At 40.5% G+C, this 20251-nt stretch overlaps 2 protein-coding genes across 2 annotated transcripts; both read right to left on the reverse strand.

Moving 5' to 3' along the window:
- Positions 1–554: 554 nt before the first annotated feature.
- On the reverse strand, positions 555–8750 carry mcm2 (minichromosome maintenance complex component 2). Its single transcript, XM_051415636.1, has 20 exons — positions 8658–8750; positions 7455–7648; positions 7193–7365; positions 6955–7085; positions 6734–6872; positions 6537–6634; positions 6189–6310; positions 5231–5438; positions 5005–5139; positions 4715–4906; positions 4399–4492; positions 4233–4311; positions 3932–4103; positions 3704–3830; positions 2901–3013; positions 2609–2773; positions 2316–2390; positions 1971–2153; positions 1715–1870; positions 555–1413 (listed from the first exon to the last, which is right to left on the reverse strand). The coding sequence occupies exons 1-20, from the start codon at positions 8661–8663 to the stop codon at positions 1303–1305; spliced, it is 2673 nt and encodes an 890-aa protein (XP_051271596.1). The 5' UTR covers positions 8664–8750; the 3' UTR covers positions 555–1302.
- Positions 8751–9839: 1089 nt separating this feature from the next.
- On the reverse strand, positions 9840–19484 carry pigu (phosphatidylinositol glycan anchor biosynthesis, class U). The gene is made up of 12 exons (XM_051415653.1): positions 19342–19484; positions 17628–17692; positions 17150–17209; positions 16798–16860; positions 16324–16433; positions 15561–15661; positions 15279–15376; positions 14990–15144; positions 14153–14296; positions 13936–14060; positions 13075–13217; positions 9840–12898 (listed from the first exon to the last, which is right to left on the reverse strand). The coding sequence occupies exons 1-12, from the start codon at positions 19469–19471 to the stop codon at positions 12785–12787; spliced, it is 1308 nt and encodes a 435-aa protein (XP_051271613.1). The 5' UTR covers positions 19472–19484; the 3' UTR covers positions 9840–12784.
- Between the last annotated feature and the right edge of the window lie 767 nt (positions 19485–20251).

The raw sequence follows: 20251 nt of genomic DNA on the forward strand, positions 1-20251 counted from the left end.
ATTTTGTATCAAAAATATCTCCTCTGCTCTGTATTGGTAAAGAAAGTTGGATTACAGTTCCCTTCATTGTATCCTGATTTAATCACATCATTATATGTAATCCATTACTCCCCAAACCTGCAAGGCACAAAACATGACAGTAAAAGAGGATCATAAAGAGTAAAATAAACACATTAAACATAAATATAAAAGGGATTAAAATAAAGAATCTATATATTAACATTCATCAGTGCAGATTTATAGTTTATCTGTTTATCTTTAAGATAAATTTGAGACTTTGAGGCACACATTTATATTCCCTTATGATCAAAAAATAACACATTAAAGTGTTAAAAGAAAAAATGTATCCGGCTGGGAAAACTCCTGCATTGACGTTTTCTATTTACAGTCGAGTCACTCAGCCATTCAATCTACTTGCACAGTCAGTAAGTTCGGGCCACGAGCTGCCGACAGTCAGCAGAAATTAAAGAGCAACAAACACTGCAGAGTTTAATTAGATCGGCGCTCATTAATGAACTCAAATAAACTCCCAGAGGACAAAAAGTAGAGACACGTTGTAACAAATACAGGTTTAATATCAAAAACAGAGCTACAACAGCAGGTGAACAACAGCAGGAACAGCAAATGTTTAATGGATTTTAAACCTCTTTAAAGTACTTAATGTGGGAACTGAGGCTTAAATCTAAAGTCTGAAACAATAACAGATACAAACATGTACATTTTATTTACAACCAGCCCCAAACTGAAGGCGGATAAACCCGAGAGGAAGAGCAGCGTGGAGAGAACACGAGTCAGATTATTTCAACTTAATATTCTTCTTCTTGGTCATTTCTTTTATTACAAAGCTTTTATTTTGGAGTCAAACTCTTCCTTTCATTAGTGGAGACGCAGCGTAACATTCGGTCTGAACATGAACTGATGATCCGACTTTATGAATAAACATCATCAGACTCAATTCTTTCAACATTTAAAGCTCCAACAAAAACATGTTTGTGGAGTTTTACTGCACGTTTCCCCCCGCTCTCTCTCTCTCTCTCTCTCTCTCTCTCTCTCTCTTTTACTGGCTGCTTCCTCCAGATGAATAATTTCATACATGTTAAAGAAAGTCCTTCCAGGCATCAGTTTACACCTAAATGTAACTACGTCTCCCGCTGTGAGTCCAACGTGATGAAAACCCCAAGTACTTTTACCCAATGACCCATTTTGGGCCCTTAAATAGAGTTCATGAAGCACTATTATAGGGAGGAGGAGGAGGAGGAGGAGGAGGAGGAGGAGGAAGAGGAGCAATGGGTGGCGAGGTTCTTAGAACTGCTGCAGGATCAGTTTCTTCTTCCCGTCATGGCTGAACTTGTTGGAGCGGAAGAGGTCGCTGTCGTAGAACGCCGTCAGGTTGTGGATGTTGATCTGTCTGGCCTGGAGGAGGAGGAGGAGGAGGAGGAGGAGGAGGACAAAAGGAGGTGATTAGAGCTTCATTTCTCAGTGTGGACGTCAGAGATGAAAGTCACAAGTTTTGGCTGTTAAGAGATTGTAGATCTGTGTATCATTCATTCTTTTCATTTTTAAAAATAGAATCTAAACTCAGAACATTAAAAAACTACTGTAATTACATTAGTTATTTAGTATTGTTTTATCTGTATACAGTGCACATGTAACTTATTCTGTGCAGATTAATGTCCAACATAGCAACTGAATGGGATGTTCTCTCTTTCATTACTTTATCCTGCAGCTCTTTCTCGGGTATCTCGATGGTGTCGTTCTGGACTCCGTATCGGTTCCTCTGGTAGCTGACCTGCTCGGCCACCAGCTGCTTGAGAATGAAGAGCAGCAGCTCGTTGTTGTCCCTGCGGAAGGCCAGGTAGCGAGCGAACGTCTGGACAGAAACACACAGACAACACCGACTTTATATTAACATCAACGTCTACGAGAGAGACAGCAAGAGCGAGAGAGAGAATCTGCCGGCGGTCACACACCTTCCTCATGCTCCTCATGACGCTGAACTTCTGTGTGTCGATGAAGCTCTCCAGCATGACCCTGATGGCCATGTTGACGTCGTCCTCCACCACGTAGTCCCTCAAGTGCAGCTTGGCGTGAGCCTCCGCCATCCGGATCATGGACTCGATGTGACGAACCGTGATGGGGATGCTGCCTGTGGCCTGTTAGTGAGAACAAACCAGCATTAATCTATATTATAAAGTCTACATCGCCTTTCAATTCAACAGGGAAAGTATGACTGTAAGTGCTATTATTTATTTCTCTCTGTAGAATTAATCGTCAGTGATACTTTGCTGAGATTTCTAAATATGAGTGCTGCTCACCATCGACTCTTTGCGGAGGTCGCTGTAGATACGAGCCACTTTGTCCTGGTCCATCTGGTTCAGTTTGGGGTGAATCTGAAGACACAAAAATAAACATTAACAGTTGAACCAAAGACGGACACACTTTGTATTTTAAATCAATGTGATTTGTTGTCTATAAACTATAAGCAGCTGATAGAAAACAACATTATGATTAAACATTAACAGAAGCACTGAAGACAAATATGAAAACTTTTATGTAAGATCGTGTCGGGCGTTTGTTTTTCGAGGGCGTTGTCGGCGTGTGTCCGTACCCTCTCCTTGGCGTAGATGATGTACTTCCTCAGGAGCTCCTGGGGAATCGGTGGAACGTCAGTCGTGTTGGCCAGAACCACTTCCTCTAAGGCCACGCCCCCTTCCTTGTTGCTAGGGTGATGTTTGATGTGGGAGCTTACCACGAAGCGTGCCAACATCTCATCCTGGTAGAAAGAAAGAGCCAATCACAGGCCAGAGGAGAGCGCAGTGAGTACCAGGACGTTTTATGGAAGCTCAGTAGTTTAATTATGTTTTATATAACGAACAGTGAACAAAGTCAGGTGTGTGTACCTGCACGGGGTCGATGGTGTCGCGGACGACGCACAGCACGTCGAAACGGGACACGATGGGCTCCGTCAGGTCCACGTTCTCCGCAAAGGTCAGGGAGGGGTCGTACCTGCCGCCTGCGAGGAAACGAGCACAGAGAGCGATGAGGCACTGACAGCCGCCACAAACAACAACAAGAATTCTGTCTACGGCTGATATAAAGACAATCTTATGATCAGATTAACATAATATTGGTAGAAAACACGAAATAAGTTCAAGTTAAGTTAAACTTTCTGACACAAAATTCTATTTAAGTGACATTTTCCAACATTTGCAGCTTCCAAATGCTGATTTTCTTTCTTTATGTCAATATAAATGATATAAATATCTTTATCTAGCTTTATTTAGCGCTGACTAATTGTGAGAGGCATTTTTTTTACTATTTTATTTCATAAACTAAACAATTAAAATCGTGAAAAGAAGATTAAAAAGAATGAAAATAATAAGTCTTTATAGTATAAATAATGACAAATGGTGCTTTGGAACATTGTAATATGTGAAGGTGGCAGCCATTCACATTAACTTTCAGATGTCAGATCTTTGTAACTGCACTTGAATGCACCATACAGGCTTTTCAGCTCTATCTAAAGCTTTCAATGTTGCTTTAAAATCTCTCTGTAGGTCTTTATACATGTACTGAGAAGAACAGAAACTAATGGTCTGAAAGTCTGACTGATATCTTTAATAATTCACCAATATCGTCTCTTTTTAAGCTTCATTTTGTAAATTAATTCAGCTCATGACAGACCTCCTGCGGCGTTACGTACCGATGGGGTTGGAAGCAGCGATGACGGTGCATCGGGCCTGCAGCGAGGTGACGATGCCGGCTTTGGAGATGGAGATACTCTGCTGCTCCATGGCCTCGTGGATACTCGTCCTGTCTGCATCGTTCATCTGGAGGACGGAGAGCGGGTTAGACGTTTGTTTGTGACGTCTGTGAGCAGGAGAATCATTTAGAAGTGAGACGGTAAAGGAGTTGTCGTATCTCCGCTCACCTTATCGAACTCATCGATCAGACAGACCCCGCGGTCGGCCAGCACCAGCGCTCCGGCCTCCAGCGTCCACTCACGGGTGACCGGGTGTCTCTGGACGTAAGCGGTCAAACCGACGGCAGAGGCTCCCTGACCCGTGGTGAACACGGCACGGCTCGCCACCTTCTCCACGTACCTGAAGAGTAAAACCCACCAGGAGTTCAGATTTATTTTATTGTGGGTATACATATCTTTATCTCCACTTTCAGTCATTTTATACGTTGTTTCTAACTTCTCCTTCCACGCACTGGGCGCTGATACGTACTTGAGGAACTGGGACTTGGCGGTTCCCGGGTCTCCACACAGCAGGGCGTTGATGTCTCCACGCACCTTGTGTTTCCCGCCTGGAAGATAAAGCAAAGAGTCGGTGAGTAACAGGACGAGTCGGAGGGGGGACACACAGACGGCGGTGGTCAGAGTTGATTGTCTACCTGGATTTTTGGGCTCTCCCCCGAACAGCGCCAGGGCCAGGGCTCTCTTGATGTCCTCGTGACCGTAGATAGACGGCGCAATGCTGGCGAAGACCTACAGACACGACAGAAAGTGAGTTAGGACACATCTGTGCAGCGGTTCTTATAAAACACAAAGAGCGAGCCATCGAACCTGTGTCGGCTGCACTGAAGCGTACGAACATATTTGACGGTGCTGATCTGGTAACTATGGCAACGTCTTTCTAATCTAACCACTCGAGGGACGAATACCCTCTGAGGCGGGCTAACGTTGGGGGGATTTCAGTAACTTCCTCACCCTCTCTCCGATGCGCTCGTCCTTGGACAGGGCGACGATGGCCTTGATGTCTTCGTCGGTCAGCTCGGCCACGGCGACGCCCTCGTCTCTGCGGGTGATGTGGTTGGCCAGGATCACCGTGGCAAACACCGGGAAGCCGTTGGCCATGTTCAGAGAGCCGTCGTAGTTGTTGTGGTAGATGCCCGTCAGTTCCTGAGAAGAGGGGGAAAATCATCAGTATATTTTAGGCAGAAACTTTTTTGCAACTATTTTCCTTTTAGAGAAATATTTATGTTTGTAACTCCACTCACGATCTCGTCTCCAGGCTTGCAGCTGTCCACCAGGTCGGCCAGCAGGATGGAGTCTTTGGAGCGCGGGAGGCGGCCGGCTGCTACCTTACCGGGACTTTCCTGGATGGTGATTCGCTGGTAGTTCTGGTACACAGTCTGCAGGAGGGACACGATTGGTTAAGTATGTGAATGTTCTTTATATTTTAGATCACTTACAAATCCATCAACGTGAACAAAACGTTCTCACCTCCTCCATGTTGATCTCGAAGGGGCCCTGGGACTGACACTCGGGACAGGAGCCCGGCTTCACCTCCTGGTTCTGGGACTGGAAGAAGGGTCCCAGCACGAAGTTACACTTGTTACAGTTGTACTTGACCATGCCGAGCTGGGGGAGGACGCCGGTGCAGCTGCTCACCACGCCGCTGGTCCGGATCAGCTGGTTCAGGTGGAGCTGCCTGAAGCGGAGAGAAGAAACAACTCTCAGACTCGTCTTCTCTCTGATGGTCTCGTTGGTTTATTTATTTCATTATAGAAGCATCAGTATTGAAACTGTTTCCTAACAGGTTAAAAACGTCCTTGTGTTTTTGTGTTTGTAGACATTAGACTTCAGGAAACATGCATTTTCTACCATCCCATCTGCTCATATTGATCCAGATGTCTGCGCTGCTCTCAGCAGAATGTGATTCATGCCGTGTTTGTGTATAAAGTACATAGGAAGTCAATTTTATTTATATAAACCATGAATTAGACATTTGCCTCCGAGGACTTTACAGTCTGTAGAACATTAACAGAAGAACGCTGCAGGAAAAAGAGAAACCCTGTGCTGCATTCATATTCTATTTATATTATATTATATTATATATGTTTTTGACTTTTATTAGCACCAACATCAAAATCCAAGTCCAGTAATTAGGCCGAGGAAATATCTGACTTACAGACGTGCCTGCAAACCTGAGTAAACACGGACGCCTCAAATCAGCCAATTTGTCTCTTTCAGAGTAATTAAATCCAAACTTTATTGTTTTATTGTTATAAAATAATACTGTGACCAACGACCAACTCTAAAATAATACAACTATTTTGATTGTTGTTAACATTACTGTGGGAATCTTTCGCCTCTTTACCATCTATCCCACAAGACATGAACGCAGCATGAGCATTATCTTCCAGGACCGAAGTGTAAAGTGTCAGGAGTTAAACATTACCTGAGCGAGCGGATCTCCTCCACCAGCGGCAGGTTGCAGATGCGGACGTGGATCTCGTGGGCGATGCGATCGTATTTCGGGTACATGGCCAACACCACTTCTTTAGCTGCTTCATCAAACACCTGACGGGAAAACAAAACAGGTTTAAATCTGTTTTATCTTCATTGTGACTCTTTACAAATGAACAAAAAGGGAGTAAGTTTGACTCCTTCTGATGGATGCTGACAGACTCCTCCAGGTGCTCATGGTCCAGTTGTTTAAACATTAGAAACCACACCAGAAAGGTTTGTGTAACGGCAACGTAAAAATAAAATAAAATAAGACTAGTAACAACAGAACCACACTCACCTTCAACATCTCAGTGGGAGCCTCTGGCAGGAAGTAGGCCAGAACGTGCTCTCTGGCGGCGAGGTCTTCGTAGTTCACGACCAGACTCTCCTTATTCTCTGGAACGACAGACTCAAGTTGATTCATTTGAAACCAGAAATCAGTTGAATGTTCATCAGTGTGTATTTAATAAAACACGAGTCTGAACGTCGTGCTACCTTTGCACATGTCGCTGATCTTCTCCTTGAAGACGTTGTGGCCGTTCTCGTCGACGTGGGTCCGCAGGAAGTTCTTGAAGCGGTTGTAGATCTCCAGCCTGGGAGCCGCCATGGAGACCCACTCCCTCACAGTGTGACCCTGCAGACGGGGAAGATACCGTCAGACCTCCTCTACCGCCGCTGGAAACATACCGCTCTGACAGGAGAGGAGCTACAGGTACCTTCATATCCTCCAAGTTCTCAATGCTCTCGATCATTTCCTCTTCCTCTCCGTCCGCAACGCCCTCTGCTGCCCTCTCAGCCAATCGCCTTCGCCGAGCCGCCGGGCGCTCGTCGTCCTCGTCTTCGCTGTCTGTGTAACGGCAAAAAAAATGTCCATCACACCTCCGACTAACATCTGATTCTTATAACGTATGCTTATGTTTCACATCCAAATCAATCAATCCATCGAATCCTCACCGTAGAGCAGCCCCCTCCTCAGACGTCCGCTGACGCCCTGCTCCCTGTCCCTCCTCCTCATCGCCTCCTCGGCGGCGGCCCGGGCTCCAGGCGACAGCTCCGACAGATCTTCGTCATCCAGGTCCAAACCCTCCGCCTCGTACTGATCCAGCGCCGGGATGGCACGGTAATCCCTGAGAAAAGACTCGTCATCAAGCCCCAAAACTTGTTTTTAAAACACAAAGTAAATCTGGTGTCTTCAAAAAAAAAGATCCATCCTCACCTCTCCATCCCGTCTCCGATCAGCTCCTCCCCGTCTCCGTCCTCCTCCTCCTCTCCGGGCAGGTGGCTGTCTCCCAGCAGCCCCTCCGACTCATCCTCGAAGGGAGGCAGGTCTCTTCCGGGGCTGGAGGTGAGGTCTCCTCTCCGGGAGGCTCGGCTGGGGCTGGTGGCCATGTGGTACGACTCGGAGGAATCCTGTCGACAACACGCGACATTACAGTGCGTTTACAGTTTGTTTCTTTAAAGGTTAAATGTGTGGTTTTAGTTTTTTGTTCAGCTTATATATTCTCTTTTTAATGATTGTTGTCTCTTTAATTTATGTGATTTTAATGTGACTCTGCAGCTGCTACGACAAAACTCCCTTATTTAGGATTATTAAGAACTGAATCTACATTTAAATTTACAGTTTATTGATCGACGGCTCCTGAAATACAAAATAATTTTCAGATAATAATGTACGCAAGTTGACAGCTGATGTTTTTGTACATTAAAGCTCTGAAAGCTTTATGTTTTAAATGTATATAAACATCCATTTAATCGTTGTTATCAGTGATGGAAGTGAAGTTTGGAGGTATTTCTATTTGATTTGATAATTATATTACTAATAAATAAATAAAAAGCAGTGTATTTTTACCTCGGGGCATATATTCAAACATTAATTATAGGATATACACCAACAAAATATAATAAAAATCACTTAATTTGAACCCTTCTCACCAAAAATAAAGCCACAGTCTTATTGTTTGACCTGTTTGTACTTATAGTTGGTACTATTACTTCTCTATATAAATATATTAGATATTATCTACAGTTAATGTCTTATATTTGATTTAAAGTCAAACATCTAAACTGACACTTTCTTTAACCAGCAGGTAAAACCTAAAGCCACATGGCGAGTCTGCTTTTATACAGCAACAGAACAAACAACAACAACAACAACAGATTATTGTTTATGTTAGCAGCAGTAAACAGCCACTGGTTATAACATATATTTATGATTTAACGCAGATTTGACTTTAAAAACAGGATTTTAATTCAGCCTGTCGTTGTTGTTATCGGACTGAAGTGAACTTATAAACCTTATTAACGGCAGGAAACTCAAAGAACAAACATAAAACCGTTTATTGTAACTTATTCCTGCTTCAGTGTAAATATTAAACTCTATAACGAGATATTCGGTCTGTTTTTAACCGTTTTCACTCACCGCCATTGTTCCGTGTCCGTCTGTCTCTGCCTCTTGTAAAGAAACTTCTTCTTCCTGCCGGGAGTCGCTTTTCGCGCGAAACGACCACGTGACACTCAAAGCCCGCGAAAAATAATGAATATTCTAATCTGCCCGCTGACGTCGCGCCTCCTCATTGGTGGGTGCGTTTTAAAGGGGCGGTGCTTAAACATACAGTGCGTTTGGTTTGCACACACACCACCCTCGCGAGGCTCGCTCAACCGGTGATAGTAAAGGTCTACGAGCTAAAGCGGTGCGGCCCGCGACTTAAAACAAACGCACCCTTCCTCTGAGAGGCGGAGGAGGTGAGGAGTTGTGACGTAATAATTTTCCCGGGAAAATTTGGACCGCGTTCTACGGTCAATGTGACGTATTAAAAACGGATTCTCTAAGTTATTATAATGAGAAACTTTCTCAAATATTATATATTATATATCTTATGTTCAAAATATTAAGTTTATTATTATTTTTGAGAAAGTTTTGTAATTATTTTGAGTTACTAAGTCAACATTTTGAGAAAGTATCTCATTATAATGATAATGTTTATTATTATATTGAGATACTAAGTCAAAATATTAATTATTATGTTCGTTTTTATTATTTTGAGAAAGTTTCTTATTATTTTGAAGTTTTTTTGAGAAAGTTTCGTTATTGTTTTGAGTTACTAAGTCAACATTTTGAGAAAGTATCTCATTATAATGATAATGTTTATTATTATATTGAGATACTTAGTCAAAATATTAATGTTCTTATTATTTTGTGAAAGTTTCTTATTATTTTGAGAAAGTTTCGTTATTGTTTTGAGTTACTAAGTCAACATTTTGAGAAAGTTTCTTATTATAATGACTTTTTTCCATCACAGTGGCACAATTTGGATCCATATAGTTCAAATGTGTGTCACTGCCTCCATAATAACCTCACTTACTTACATACTGAAAATAAACCGTTGGCCACGTCCCAAAACACATTTCTCCTGTTTTTAAAAAATAAAAATTACCAATAAAGTAACATTTCAAGAAAAACATACACAATTTTATATCTATATAAAACAAAATAATAGTAATACTTGATAAATGATAAACACTACTCATTAAAATAAATAATTTCCACATGGATATGACCTGAAAAGGTATTTCCAACGACACACAATTACAAAACCAGACGTTTTAAACCAACACCTCAACTTTAATAATCCTTAATTGTGACACGTTCACTCATTCTTCAAATAATAACATCGGCCCCTTTCAAACCCAGCAGTTTAATATCTTTAACAAAACAAAAACACATTCATTTTTTTATACAGTAGCAAAACAAGAGCTCCCTCCTTCTTAGAATAAAAACAAAATTAAATCTCTTTGCAAAGTTTTTTTTAGTGCAGCAAATAAATAAATATCACAAATTACTCCTCACTCATTGGTATCAAACCGAGGAGTAAAAAGACGGATCACAACCCGTCTGTGTTTGTGTCTCACACGTTACTTCTTTATATTGGACAGTTTGCTTTTCTTTTCTTCTTCACTGATCTTAATGTCACTTCACATGAAAACCAATAATTTTACAATAATTTGCGTTTTTTGGTCGTATTTAGCCGCGCGTGTTGAAATTCTTGCAGCAGGTCTTTTGTTTAGTGTGTGAAATTTGCTCATTATTACTTTAACATTGAGAAACCAATTAATAAACAAAAACATTCATCTGTAGATTATTATATAAAGTCAAACAGAAAACTTTATATCAGCGTCCAACAAAACGTGTGTTCACTTCTGAGGCTGTTTAAGGCTTTTTTTCTGGGTGTGAATTAAATCCTTATAAAATATGTATCAGTAACATTTTTAAATATGAAATTCTTCATTAGTCTTAATTTTCTGGTTTCTAGATTAAATGAAAAAGGTAAACAAATGGAAAGATGTCCCAATTCCACACTACACACTCATTTAAATCAGCATGTATAATGTTCATACTGTTGAATTAATTAAGTGTAACAAAGAAGTCAGTGTGCAGAGTGCTGTTGATGGACACTGTTCTCCCACAATGCAATGCAGAAAGGAAATGGAGGAGCTTAGGAGGAAATCAAAAGAAATATTCAACCTGTTAAAGTTTAACTGGCAGTGAGACGTCACACATATTGTATAATGTCCTGTTAGTACAAATATTAAAATATTAGGACTTTTTGGACACAAACTGAACTATGATGTTAGTATGTGAGCACATACTGTATATAGTTAGTGTGGTATGGATTCAGGACACGTTGGGAGTACAATGAGGTGCTGATGCTGCGTTCGTGTCACCTTGGATACGAGTTTCCCACTAAAATACTGTTCATGACGTCTTTTATGTCCTAAATTTGAAGAATATTTCTGGGGGGGAAAAGTGGTTATTTAGTTTCTGGCAGAGTTAGATGAGAAGACTGATACAGCTGTTACACAGGAAGCCACAACCAGCAGCCGGTTTAGCTTAGTATAACAACTCGCCTAGCTCTGATAACAAAATCCATGAACCAGCAGTTCTTAAACCCACAGATTCACACGATGTGAGAGTATAAATGATTGAATACGCTGTTCATACACCTGAGTGTGATACCTTCTCATCTAACTGTCAGCCAGAAAGCAAATAAACATATATTCCAGCAACTTTTACATTATTCAAACACTTTCTGACAGGCACATGATGCATTTTAAAGAGGTTAAATCTAACTTTAATAATAATTATTAATAATTATGTTAATCTGCATGCAGGAATAGAGCCAAAATATGAAACTTAAGTCGTTATCGATTCATTTTAGTGGCACATTATGAGCCCAAACTTTATACGTGGGATTGAAATCTTAACCTCCTGTTTCTGCTCTGCACAGATCCTGAACTTAAGCACTTCAGTTGTTTTAACACATTCACTGTTGCTCTCGGTCAGGTGGTTAACAGGAACTGTCTGTTTCCAGGCTGCTGAAGCTTTCACTACTCCAGAGTTATGTACCAGGATGATGTTAGTGTTGGTTTTCACTTGAGATGAGATGCAACACTGATAATCTGAAGTCTGTTCGTTAAAGAGTCGACTGTAAGAAAGTGGTGAGAAAAAGAGATAAATGGACATTTTTTAGACTTCCATATAAACCCTTTAAAAATAGTTTTCCTCTTCCTCTTCCCGCCACTATAGATACCAGTTTCAACACTAATGTAATCAGGTAAACATGAAACAGCGGCTGGATATCAGGAATTATTAACTCAGTGGGAGCTTTTCATATTAAGTTTAGTGTTTAAAGCTGCAGGTAACTTTTATAAAAATCACTTTTTGTCCTGACAGTTTTACATCAGACAGATAATCTGGCTCTTTATGGCATCTGCACGAGTCTAAAAGTTACCTACTGCAGCTTTAAGAGGTTCACTGGTGAACTTTGACCTGCGCAGCCTCAACCAATGGCAAAGAGGTGTGTGAGGTGTGTGAGGTTAACTGCACTGACCACATTCAGTATGACAAGACACAAATTTCCCCTCCACAGGCGGAACAAGGCTTCAAAATAAAAGCCCCCACCCAAAGAGTGACGATTCCTTTCAGACAAAAAAAAAGCTGCACGAGAGTTGGTGCTTCAAAATAAAACGCTGTCCAGGACGGAGCTGCAGGATAAACTGTGTGTGTCAGAATAAAATTCATCTAGGAATGGCTCTGACGAAAAAAAGGCTTCAAAATAAAATCCACCCCCCGTCGGTGCAGGTTCCAAGTAGAGCGAGGCTTCAAAATAAGAGCGCTCAAGAGGAAAAAAATGAGAAAAAGGAGGATAAAGATGTTTAGCTGTTGTCTGTTTGTTTCACATGGCAGGAGCCAGATTCTACATCCCGTCTCTGCATGTGTCCGTCATGTTGTATGTTGTGACTTGCAGTTTGCGTATAACGTCACACCAGACGCACTTCCTGTACGTGTGCTAATGTTTTCGTCCGAGGACCAGAGCGGCTTTTATCCTCCTTAGTTTGTGTTTGCTCCCGGTGAAGATGAAGTGAGACCTCGAGCTGTTTCTCCCTTCGTGGTAGAGACTGCCCAGCCAGGCAGTATGAGTGAGTGTGTGTGTGTGTGTGTGTGTGTGTGTGTGTGTGTGTGTGTGTGTGTGTGTGTGTGTGTGCGTTTTATTTAAGGACTAGTGTAGCCTCGGAGCCATCTTTCCTCTTCAGATACAGTCCATAGCTGAGATGGTGTTCCCTCCTCAAGAAGGCGTAGAAATAATCCGACACCAGCAGAATCTGAGGGGAAATAAACATCAGGACACTGAGAGTTCAACTCATCTTTGCTCTTAAATAATTCATTTAAATAATGGTGAGAGGCCTTTCTCTCAGCAGATATTTATATACTTTTTACTGCGACACGTCAAAATGTCAAACAACAAAATCCCCCCCGGCCTCCCTCCAGGCCATCCTACCTGTGCCACGTTGAACAGCAGCGTTATGGCGTAGTAGAAGTTGGAGTTGGCGCTGCCGGCGTAGATCCAGAGGTGCCAGAGAACGGGGAAGAGAGCCGAACAGGCCAACAGGACGCAGGACACCAGGAAGATGTTCCTCAAGACTGAACAGGAAAGAAGAGAAAATAATAAATCTTATTTAAAATGAAACATTTGCTTTAGAGAGCTACGATGTGAAACATCTCAACAGCTGTTGGGATATTTGAGACAAACATTCACTCCCCCTTGAGGATGAATTTAAAAGCCTCCACTGATACGCTGTTGTTTCATCTACGTCCACCAGCAGCTGCTCTCCTTCACGACAGCAGGCCTCCACAGTGATGATCAATGCATATCAGCTGCTGCCATGTATTTATATATTTATTTATTTATACCATGTATACTGAGCATCTTTCTGGATGATTTAAATTCCATCTTGTAGCTTGAGTGTGCTCTGTACCTGAACCAAAAGGCTTCATCATCACATCTCCCCTCCTCCTTTATACCCACAGCACTATTAACTTGGATTATATGTTTTGATTATGATTATTTAATGTTTGTTTTTCCAGAGTCAGGGGTTAACAAGGGACGCTAGTTAACAACAAATAGGATGACGGGCTCGTTTCATTTCAAATTTTAAAAGGTTTTTGAGGTTTAAAGGAGTCATTCGGTAGATAAAACACCAGAGTTTGTTAAAAATCAATCATTTTTCAAGGAGTTTATCCAAATACAAGCTTATCCCTAAGCTAAATGCTGTTAGCCTCCACTCAAAGGTGAAAACCTGATACTGAAGAAGAATTGTGGGTGTTGTGATAATTACTGTTCTTTGTTATATTCACTCACATCTGTGTAGGTGACTCCAGACAGGGAGGAAGGCCATGTAGAGGGCGATGTCTCCCACAGTGGGGTAAGACTTAAAGATGGAGATCACAGCTAACTGCATGAAGATCAGAAACACTGGATGCTCCCTGTGACACAGACACAGACACAGACAGGATTATTCAAGAGAATGAAGGTTAAAGATGAAAAGTAAAAGACAGACGGCGCGCGGAGGACTTACTTGAGTTTGATGGACAGAGGGATGGTGTAGAAGAAGACGTTGATCTGGAAAACGCAGAGGAAAAAGAGGCGGAAGTGTTCGAACATCTCGGCGAAGAAATACCAGAAGAGGCCGATGTTGGGGGTCAGGTCTGGAACTGAGAGACTGGAGAGAGGGAAGGGAAGTCTCATTTAATCAGCCAGTTTTAAACATGAACACATACTGAGAGGGACATTCAGCGCTCTCTGGTGGACAAACTGTGGTACTGCTGATGGGGACATTATTGTACGGCAGTTTCCTGTTGCCAACCAAAATATAAACTGATTATAATATTAACTATGACGAGCTAAAATGCGATTGCTGTTAAAGGTTCCATTTGTGTAGCATTACAGACGTATTATACTTTAGAAAGAGGGCCTTTCGTGGCTAACATAGTTTCCCCTTCACGCTTGGGAAAGGAGGGTGAAGCGAGGAAGTTGCGATCTGAAATTACATCGCTAGAGGCCACTGACTCCTTTAACAGATATTTATATCAATGGAAATCTCCACATTGCCACTTTAAGTCTGTAAGCTTCCTCAGGAGTACCTGTAGCGTCACACCCACATCAGCTCAACCTCTTCTTCAACACAGTGGTACTGTTAGTTTGAACGTGACCTTACTGTGTGTGTATTGCTTTGGATTACGATATCCCTACATGCCAACGATTTACATCTGTAAATATGGTCCCACTTTTAAAAAGATGCCCGCTGGAGTTTTCTTGTAAACAAACAAAAAGCTCTGTTTACATTCAGCTTTACTCCTGAATCCTGAATCCACAGTGAACAAAGCTCTGCTGAGACATTCGGCTCATCACTCACATGAAGCCGTAGACAGACGGCACGTAGTCCCACGAGCCGAGCAGGAAAAAGGAGAGACCGACGATGACGAACAGGCTGCCCAGGTACATGAAGGCGTACTGCGCGATGAACCACCAGAAGCTGACACGCCGGAAGTTCACCGGGATGAACTGACGCTGGCGGAGGAGAGACAAACACATGGAACGGCATTAATCAAAAAGCTATAAATCATATTATAAATAAATAGGTGATAAAGGAGTGAAAAAGGCAGCAGTTGAGACAAAGGGACAGAACAAGTTTTAAAACATACCTGCATCAGATACAGCAGTGCTGGAGCGCACAGAGTCAGAGGGTAGATGGACTGATATGTGGCCAGGGACAGAAATATGGCACTCAGCAAGACATTTCCTGCAACACAAACATAAATTATCACCTCGTGTTTTTCTTGTTGGAGTCGTTTTGAGTTGCTCAGGAGGAGTTTCAACAAACTGCCTGAAGATAAAGTTTTATATTTCAGAGACTGTCAACGTGCTGCTTTTAGAAAACAGTCCACTCAGGTAGAAAGGGCACTAATAGAGTCAGTCTTAATGACCTTTTATTGTAGTAAGGATGAAGAGGGCGATGACGGCGTTGTTCAGACCACAGGTTGACTTGGCGACGCAGGACAGGATGGTGAACGGGTTCAACAGGTAACTGTGAGAGAAGAACAGTCGATGTGATGATAGAATTAGTTTCCTGATATCATAAAGGCTCTAAGATGAGAGATAATTAGCTCTGGTGTTTCCTTCATAACCTTTAAAGTCATTTTTTGCTTCATATTTCCATTTCATAATAAACACCAGAGGGCTTATAAAAACTAGAGTCTACGGTCATGTAGGGCTGCAACTAACGATTACTTTCATTATCACTTTCTCAATCAATTAGTTGTTTGGTCCATAAAATGTCAGAAAATGTTGATCAATGTTTCCCAAAGCTCAAGGTGACGTCCTAAAATGTCTTGTTTGGTCCACAACCCAAAGATATTCAGTCCACGGTCACAGAGGACGAATGAAACCAGAAAATATTCACATCTGAAATCTCTAAAAATCAGAGAATTTGCACTTTTTTCTTGAAAGAAAAGACTCCTGAATGACTTTTGTAGTCTGACAACATCTACAAGCTTACTGACACCAAGGTTGTTGACTTTCCTGATCCCTGAGATCTGTCTCTGGCCCATCCTGCCTGATCCCCCATCAGAAAGCTACGCTCGGGGTTCAGCGAGTCGTCTCTCGCAGCCAGAACCAGGATCACGTCCTCCGTCATAATCAGACATAATTGGGTGTTTGCCGTGTGGAAGCGTTGCTGTGGATACTTACAACATGGCGACTTTCAGAGGGATGTAGTACATTTCTTTTGGGCTTCTGATGAGCTCCAGGCAGTCGAGGGGGTAGCGGTCTGCCTCCAAGGCGTATTTCTGCTTTCTGAACTGAAATAGCATCGACACATACGTCACTACAAGCACAGGGAAATACAACCCACCGATCATACAATACTAAATAACACTGAATAACAAAGTCTTATCTGTAGAAACTCTATAATTTATTAATCACAGCTCTGTCATGTAGCAGAGAAACATAATTTAACATATTTCTTGTTAGGCATACGATCCATATCAATATCATGTTACAGCTTTAATGTGTTTAAACATGTTGTGATTCCACTTTAATTAAAGTCAAATTCTGGGTTTATCAGATTGAAAAATACTGGAACATCCTTATAAATTTCCAAATACTTGTATTTGTTATTTTCTGTTTTTTTTTTTTTAAAAGGACACTTTACTGTTTTCTTACCACTTGTTTGTTGTAGTCCATCACTGCCATGTAGAGAGCCACAGCAGTGATCACATCTGCCAACTACAGAGACAGGAAGACAGAGAATGAGCAGCTGAGCCTCTCAAATATAAAAAAACACACCTACGGACTTTCTCTTTTAAATCACTAGAGGCAGAAATGTGTTATCATCATGGTGGAGAGCAGTTTAAATTAAAGCGCTGTGCAGACAGCTGAGCTTTCCCCATCATCGCTCACATTACAGAAAACCCTCCCTTATATTCAGAAGAGAAAAAGAAATATAATATAAGCTGGAAATATTCAGAGCAAAATGTTGCTGCTGGATCGGCTTATAAAAACATAAAACACTCACCATAAATGTTATCTCTGCGTAGTCCACCACGAAGTGGAAGAGGTAAATGATGAGAGGAGTCTGAAGGGAAAAGAGACGGACATCAGAGCACAAACACAATAAAACATATTTATCTGAACAGTAGATCTGTCTGTCTGTCTGTCTGTCTGTCTGTCTATCGATGGACTACTGTGCTTTACTGTCTTATTTCTGACTCAAGAGTCTTTCTAGAAGAATATTAAAGGACTTTTAAACCAAACACAATGAAGAGGAGGTGGATGTTCTTCTTCCTCTGCAGGCTCCATCCAGCACCAACAACCTCCACCAAGGTAGGGCCCGGCTGTGTGCAGCCTGAGAGGAATCACAGCACCACTGGCTGTTGAGCTGATTAAACGCGAGGTAATAACCGAGCTCTTTAACCTTCCTCATGCACTGCTCTGTTCTCTCGTCTGCACTGTGGTGTTTGAGCCGTGAGGAGAGTCCGGAGAGATCATCTCACCTCATGGAAAACATCTCCAGAGTACGGTGAGACCCCCAAGTCAAGCAGAGCCAAACCTTCAACAACTGCAAACAAACAAACAAACAATAAATAAAACAACAAATCACAGAGAGATGGTTTCATTATTGTATCCTACAATGAAGCAACTTCCTGTTACCTAACTGATGAAGGGCTGTTTCCACATAAATCACACACACACCGTTTTTATTATCTGCCTCCACTCATTCCTCCAACTGTCTCGTACTTTTATATTTCAGTTTATGTTCGGATTTTAAATACTTATAAACGGTAAAATGTGACAAACAGCTTTATAATGAAGTACTGTAGAGCTGCAGAGGTTGTTTCATACAGAACCTCAAAAAATGAACATTTCACACATGATTTTAATAGTTTTTTTAAGTGAAAATGAACTTTGTGATGATAAATCCTGCATTAATTCTGAATCATATCACAATATCTGTCCAAAAGAATCACAATAAGATGTTTTTACTGATATTTTACCATAAACATGCACTAATTGTAGTGTTGTAGTGTATTTTAGGGCCCCAGGAAGACTGGAGGCTACTGCTTTTAATGAGAATTTAATAAACAATAAACTATCTAATGTAATATGTGTGAGTGTGTGTGTGGAAGCCCGGCTGTCCCTTTACAGAAACAACACTCACTTCAAGGTCCACAGATGGAAAGGACCAAAAAAGGTTCATATATCTTTGTTATAGTCAGAAAAATATACAATTATAATAAATTACACAATTATTATACAACATTTACTTAAAGGATGGAAAGGGTGTACTTCTATCTTTGTATCTGAATCATTTTGTGCTTTTTGTTTAAGTTTAGTTAAGTTTGAGGAAGATTATATATTTATGGTCTTTTTCTGTTGTTGCTTATTTTGTCAGTTAGCTTTTAGATTTTATTTTTAAACCCTTTAATATAAAATCCAACGCGTTTGTTTGACTTGTTTTAAACATTTTAACTTTATTTTCTGCATTTCTTCTTCTAACATTAAACGTTATTATTATTGTTTGTTGAACTTGAACCAACAGAAAACAAACAACAAACAGAAAACAAACAACAAACAGAAAACAAACAACAAACAGAAAACAAACAACAGAAAACAAACAACAAACAGAAAACAAACAATAAACAGAAAACAAACAACAAACAGAAAACAAACAACAAACAGAAAACAAACAATAAACAGAAGTGCAGTGTAAACAGTCAAAAGGAAAACAACAAGTTCTGTATAATTAATTATAATTATTAAACATTTATAAGGACTAATAGATTAAAATGGTTGCTGCACAGTACAGAGTGCAATAGTTTATTAATAATAATAATAATAATAATAATAATAATAATAAAGAGACAGTTTACATTGTGATAAACCTTTAAATTAATTATAAATACTTTAAATTGTGTTTTAGAGGAACACTTGAGGAAGGTTGAAGTCCTCCTGCTGCTGCTCCGTCTCCACAACAACAACAACAACAACAACAACAACAACAACAACAATAACAACAACCCTCCATTGAACACCAGCAGCCGTTGGTAACCGTTACCGTTGAGTCACCGGACGGTTTAAGGACTGAGGACTACAACATGCAGCCGTTGGTAACCGTTGGTGGCGGTTGGTAACCGTTGGTGGCGGTTACCGGAGCCGCGTTTAAACGGCTCCACCGGCCCCAGGAACGGCCTCTAAAGCCCCGTTTACCTCTCTTCCAGGCGGTCAGCGGAGACACGACCTCCACCCGCTCCGATATCACCTCCGCTAGACTGGATCGGTACAGAACGGCACGGATCGTAACGGATAAAATCACAAGTAGAGTCAAGGGAGCCGCCATCTTGACAAGGAAGCGCTCTCCGCCCTGCGCGGTGCATGACGGGAAATGATGTCTTTTTTATTTTTTTATGAAGAAAAAATTTACGGAAGCCGTTAAATACATTTTAAATCATTATTATTATTATTAAACATATTATTATTAAACATATTATTATTAAATATTATTATTATTATTAAATATTATTATTATTATTAAAACTATTATTATCATTAAACATATTGTTATTATTATTCAACATTATTACTATTATTAAACATTATTACTATTATTAAACATTATTATTAGTAGTAGTCGTATTATTAAACATATTGTTATTAAACATATGATTAAATATTATTATTATTATTAAAACTATTATTATAATGAAACATATTGTTATTATTATTAAAAATTATTACTATAATTAAACATTATTATTATTAGTAGTAGCATTATTAAACATATTGTTATTATTATTAAACATTATTACTATTATTAAAAATATTATATTAAACATATTATTATTATTATTGTTATTATTAGAGAACACTGTTTGCTATTTTTTCTACAGTTATATATATGAACACACATTAGTAATATACTAATACTAGACAGAAACAGAAATGTTAATTACTTTATAATCTTTATTAGTAAGCCACTGCAGGACTAACAACGCGGAACTATAAATCCGGAACCTCCTTTTCACCCCGGGACTCTTTAGGCGTGGGATCAAAACACATCGTACTGTAAGCCACTGGTTCAACATTAATAGTTTTAATGTTTTATTAAAACCAAATCCAC

This window comes from Dicentrarchus labrax, unplaced genomic scaffold, assembly GCF_905237075.1.
Source record: "Dicentrarchus labrax unplaced genomic scaffold, dlabrax2021, whole genome shotgun sequence".
In the NCBI taxonomy this organism is placed as follows: domain Eukaryota; kingdom Metazoa; phylum Chordata; class Actinopteri; family Moronidae; genus Dicentrarchus; species Dicentrarchus labrax.